We start from the raw sequence: 4,873 nt of genomic DNA on the forward strand, positions 1-4,873 counted from the left end.
AGAGGGAAGATATACGTGCAACCAGTAAAAGATACTAATTTTCTTATAGCTAATAGATTTATTAATGGTTCTTTCTTGTTTTGCACGTTTGCAGTATTCTGTAAATGAAGCAGTGGCCTTTATTCCACTAACAAAATATTTTAATTTCTGGAGTTCCTGTAACTCTTGGACTGTTTGATCCTTTTGTATATGATCAGAAGTAAATATGAAACACAACAGTTACTGCAACAATTTTTTTTTTCTAAGCTGTGCTTTGAAGAAGTTGTGTTTGTAGTGTTCATTCTGTGACCTGGAATTCATCAGAGATTCCCATTTTATGAATATTCAAAGTGTCCCTAAGCTTAGCTCTAATATTCAGCGTGTATATTGCAGTGCCCAGGAGCTAAAATCCTTTTCTTGTTAAATGCTTTTTTCCATGCCCATTTGCAATTTTGCATGAGTTGCAAAGATCTATCTTTTAAGTCCTGTCTGCTACTTGGACATAATATTTATGGCCAGAAAGAGGGAAAAAGCTTATTGGAAAGTCAAACCATTTTCCATTTTATAGTATTTTGGAACTGATTGTCAGAAATTTAAATAGAGTTGAGGCTGATGTATCTGCCTAGGGAAAGGCTAGGGGGTTTTCCATTGTTAGCCATACACTTATTGATTGAGAGAAAGCATTTAGTCACTTAGTGTTACTTACTTTGGAATTGGTTGAGTTTATACTATTTTCCCCATTAAATCTCAGCAGTAGGAGGGTAGTGTTAAAGTTTACTTGCCAGAAGTTCTTAAGGTCTTAATTTCCAGCCTAGGCAAGTGAGCCTAGAAATGCAAGTGAAATGGAGAGTACTGGCAGAAAAAGATGAGGAATGTATTTGACATGTCAATATACAAACCAGATTTCAGATGTACCTCAAATTCTTAATGTTCTGTAATAATCCATTTCTGTAGCATTGCAAATATCTTTCTTTTTATTTTTTTTCCCAAGTTGTTAAACTGCAGGAAGCAAGGTTTGTTTGTAATTTTTTTCCCCTGTCTTCTACTTTTTCTAACAACTTTTGAAACAGGGATCCAGAGCAGGTGAATAGGTGGACTTTGGCATAATGACTTTATTAAATTCTATATATCTGTTTTTTCCTTCTCTACAAACTGAATACTTCCATTTTTTTGTTCTGAGTAACTTTTATTTCACTGCTGTATCTGGAGAATCTAGTATTTGCATCTTTTACTAGACAGAAATATATTTTACCTTTCCAGTCTGGTCATTACTGGGGATGTTTTGCCAGTTTTTCTGAAGGCTGATAAAATTTATCTTTTGCCTTTGTCCTGGTAAACTCATCATTCCTGTGAATAGAATTCAATACTATGGTGAATTACTTGAAAAAGGCTCAGAAGACTCCCTGGTTAAGAAAGCTGCTTTCCCCTTGATTCAGATGCCCAGCATCTGAGTTAAATTGACTCGCAGAAAGTGGACAAATTTTGGTAACCTGCTGTAAAAAGGACATGTTCAACACCTCCATCTACTGCTTTTGAGGGAAGAACTCTGGAGAGTGGTGCTTTTTACACCCCTGCTTAAAATATTCTTGTATTTCAATAGGTGCGTGCTGCTTCTCTTCAGTTTACTTTTTAAGGAAAGCAAGGCAGCTTATTCTTATATTCCCATGGAGGCCAGATGTCTGCTGGAAAGAAAGAAGTCAGTTTTATTATCGAACACAGTTTTTGCCTCTTCATCTCAGTTTTGTGTGGCATAATCTGAAAGTGCTGAAAGCCTCCATTCTAAGGGAAAAGCTTTCATGCAAGGGAGCGTTCAGAGTGCTTAGGACGCATGGTTTTCTGCAATGTTGTGCTGCTGTAGTGGAGAAGACCAAGTGTTTGATTTGTTGTGCACATGGTTTGGGATTAGATTTGTCAGCTGAACAGCTGAAATGTGTGTTTTTTCTCAGATCTGTTTTTATTTACACTGAAGTAAAGTATCTTTTGACCAGCCAGAAGTATTTCCACATGCTACTCAAGAAAAGAAAGAAGGTGGGGGGGGGGGGGAAGTTCTGTTTTCCTCTGGTTTTATGTCAGAAGATGTGTATAGGTGAGGATCATAACAACATCCAGTTTTGAGACAGGCAAGACTTGATGGTAAATGTCTGTCCTTTGGTATTTTTTTTTCCTATCACATAGCTTACTTTCAACAGAAATTATTTTATTGTCTCCTTTGACAGAAAATATTACTTTTTGTTTCATTTCTTTTTCTTCCCCTCACCCTCCAAGTACAAGAGGGGAAGAAAAAAAACCTCACTGCTGTACACTGAACGATGTTATTAGTAAAACCAAGTGTTTCAAACATTTCTTTATGTGGTGTAGTAGCAGAGTCAGTGCTCAGCAAAGCCTTTGTATATCTAAACACTTAAAATTAGGTTGGCTTTATTTTTCCCTCCCTCCTCATGCCAGATGTAACAGACCTACTGTCACTGCTTGTTTCTGCATTTGCATAGTTCTTCCCATACAGAGTCTCAAAACATAATTTCACATATTACATTTTATGCACAGCAGTGGTTACTTACATCTGCAGTTACTTTTTTTTTCTGAATTGCTTGCTCTATGAAATACTTCCCTTTAACCAAATTTTAGTTGGAATATGTCTTGTATTAAAAAAAAAAAAAACCCAAACGGAATTGTTTTCTAAAGTTAGAAACCTTTCCTTCTTCCCCTGGAAAAAATTATACATATAATTCTGGACATGACAGAGAACAACCAGTCTTAAATCCTAGTGGTAAATTATCCCCAAGAAGCTCCACGTGAGATTTTTATCTTTTAAAGTTGTTGTTACTGTTGAGTTTGCAGTTCAGATCTAGGAAATGTCAGCTTCCTGTGTGCTGAGTTGCTCTTCGTACATTCAGCCTTATCCCACTTACTATTTCTGTAAGTTAAGGATAATTTGTGCTGATACTTCCTTCATGAAATCTTCTACATAAGCTGGAAGCTTCACTGTTACATTCTTTTCCACATACAGGCTCGTGTTATGTATGATTTTGCTGCTGAGCCTGGAAACAATGAGCTGACAGTCAGTGAAGGGGAGATCATCACAATCACCAACCCGGTAAGAAAACTGAGATGGAATCAACTTCAGTGCACTTCCCTGACCTACTTCTACCAGCAGATGGAAGAAAAATGGTGCTGGGTGACATCTGAAAGCCCTGGCTATCCTGCCCTGAAGAATTAGCAAAAAAACTGAATGCAAAGAATTTTCTAATAATCTTGTGGAAACAAATGCAATGTTTTGGAGAACAGGACCTCCTCAAACTGTGCCCACACACTTAAGAATGTGCTTGGCTTTGTTTTCCTCTAAACAGAGCTGAGAGACAAGGAAGAGGAAGGAACTAAGGATGGTGATATCCTTTACATGTGAATGCCTTGTCTTTTTTGTGTGTGCTTAATATTGCCCATTTTGTGTGTATGTAATCTTTCAGGTGTTTGCCACTTGCATTTAAATGTGACATCTAGCTCACTTCTAGGTTCTGAGTTTCTTAGTCAATGATTTCAGCATTCCAAGTTTGCTAAAGAACTCGCTACAAAAATTTGTTACTGGATTTGTGTGTCCTTTCATAATTAAAGAAATACAGACAAGGTATAGGGAAGAAACGGTGACAATACTATCATAATGCTATCAATTATGAATAGGACTTTTGAGCACTGATTTTTGATTTATGTGCACATTTTGAATTTCAGTGCACTTTAATTGTTGTATATAATTCTTACCCTTGGTAACAAGGTATTAGTTGATTCTGCTTTGATTTTTGTGTAATGGTATGACTTAGTGAATAGACTTGCCTTGTAAAACAAATACAAACAAAAACTGCTTTATCTTGAAGCCAGATTTTATTTATCTGTTTATATAGAACACATGAATTTTGCAGAATAAACGTAATTCTTTGAACATCCTAGTCATGTGTAATCCTGATAATTTTTAGTTTCACTGATCTTAAATACTTGAAGCAGATATTTAATAGATCCAGCACCCTCTTGGATAGTGTGCTATTGCAGGGGTAACATTTTAAATAAAGTCGGGAGCTTAATGCCATTTCACAAAAGTAAGACTAAATGTAAGTAAATAGATCACCACTTTTAAGCTAGTTCTCACTAGCTTAATCTGTGGTTTAAGGCAGTGTACTCAAAACCAATTGAAACTTTTTCTGCTGTCCATGATAAATTGCCACAAAGGCTCTTGATCTTTTTTGGTATGATTAGATGGCAATAGCATAAGTCATGCAAGTCCACTGATGATTGCTTTTAAGTGTAGCAGTGCAAATAAGACTTCTGGCTCAAGATGTCATTGCTCTTGCAATTTAACAAAGCTAGCTGAATTTACAATCTGAGATGTCTAGTTATTTTTGTGTTCTTGAGTATTAAGCTTTTAGGTATATAAGAAAAAAACAAATGCAAGTTGTTATTTCACTAACTGCTTGATCTTTACTGCATAAAATCTTGAATACATAAGCAGGCTTCTCCTTACAAAGTGCAGGATTACATAAAATTTTGAAGTGAAAGAACAAAATGGGGAATAACCAAATACTTCAATTAAAAAGCAAATTAAGAAAACCTAAAATTCAGTAGTTGCTGTCTAGCATATGTGTCTCCAGTTTTCATCTGTGAGCTAGCTTGACATGTAGCTGTGTGTTCCCTGAACAGCTTGATTTAAACCAGAGCTGGCTTATTCCAGATAGTGTTGTCCTGGAATTCACTTAACTGCAAAGGTCTGCAGAGCTTTCTTAGTGTATGTAGAGTATGTGTTTAAAAAACCCCAAACAATATCAGGATGTCCCTGAGATCAGAGCTGAACTGTTGTTAGTTCTTTCTAAACTAATAGCATAAGACTGCCTCTGAAAAGCACTGTGAAGCA

General features: G+C 36.1%; 1 protein-coding gene across 1 annotated transcript in view; it reads left to right on the plus strand.

Moving 5' to 3' along the window:
- The first annotated feature begins 2,986 nt into the window (after positions 1 to 2,986).
- The window catches only part of SNX9 (sorting nexin 9), a 42,237-nt gene continuing 40,350 nt past the window's right edge, over positions 2,987 to 4,873 (plus strand). The window contains exon 1 of the mRNA XM_008637896.2: positions 2,987 to 3,073. Coding sequence (XP_008636118.1) covers positions 2,996 to 3,073 — 78 coding nt within the window. The 5' untranslated portion in view covers positions 2,987 to 2,995. The remainder of the gene's footprint in view (positions 3,074 to 4,873) is intronic.

This window comes from Corvus brachyrhynchos, unplaced genomic scaffold (assembly GCF_000691975.1).
Source record: "Corvus brachyrhynchos isolate BGI_N302 unplaced genomic scaffold, ASM69197v1 scaffold14, whole genome shotgun sequence".
In the NCBI taxonomy this organism is placed as follows: Eukaryota; Metazoa; Chordata; class Aves; order Passeriformes; family Corvidae; genus Corvus; species Corvus brachyrhynchos.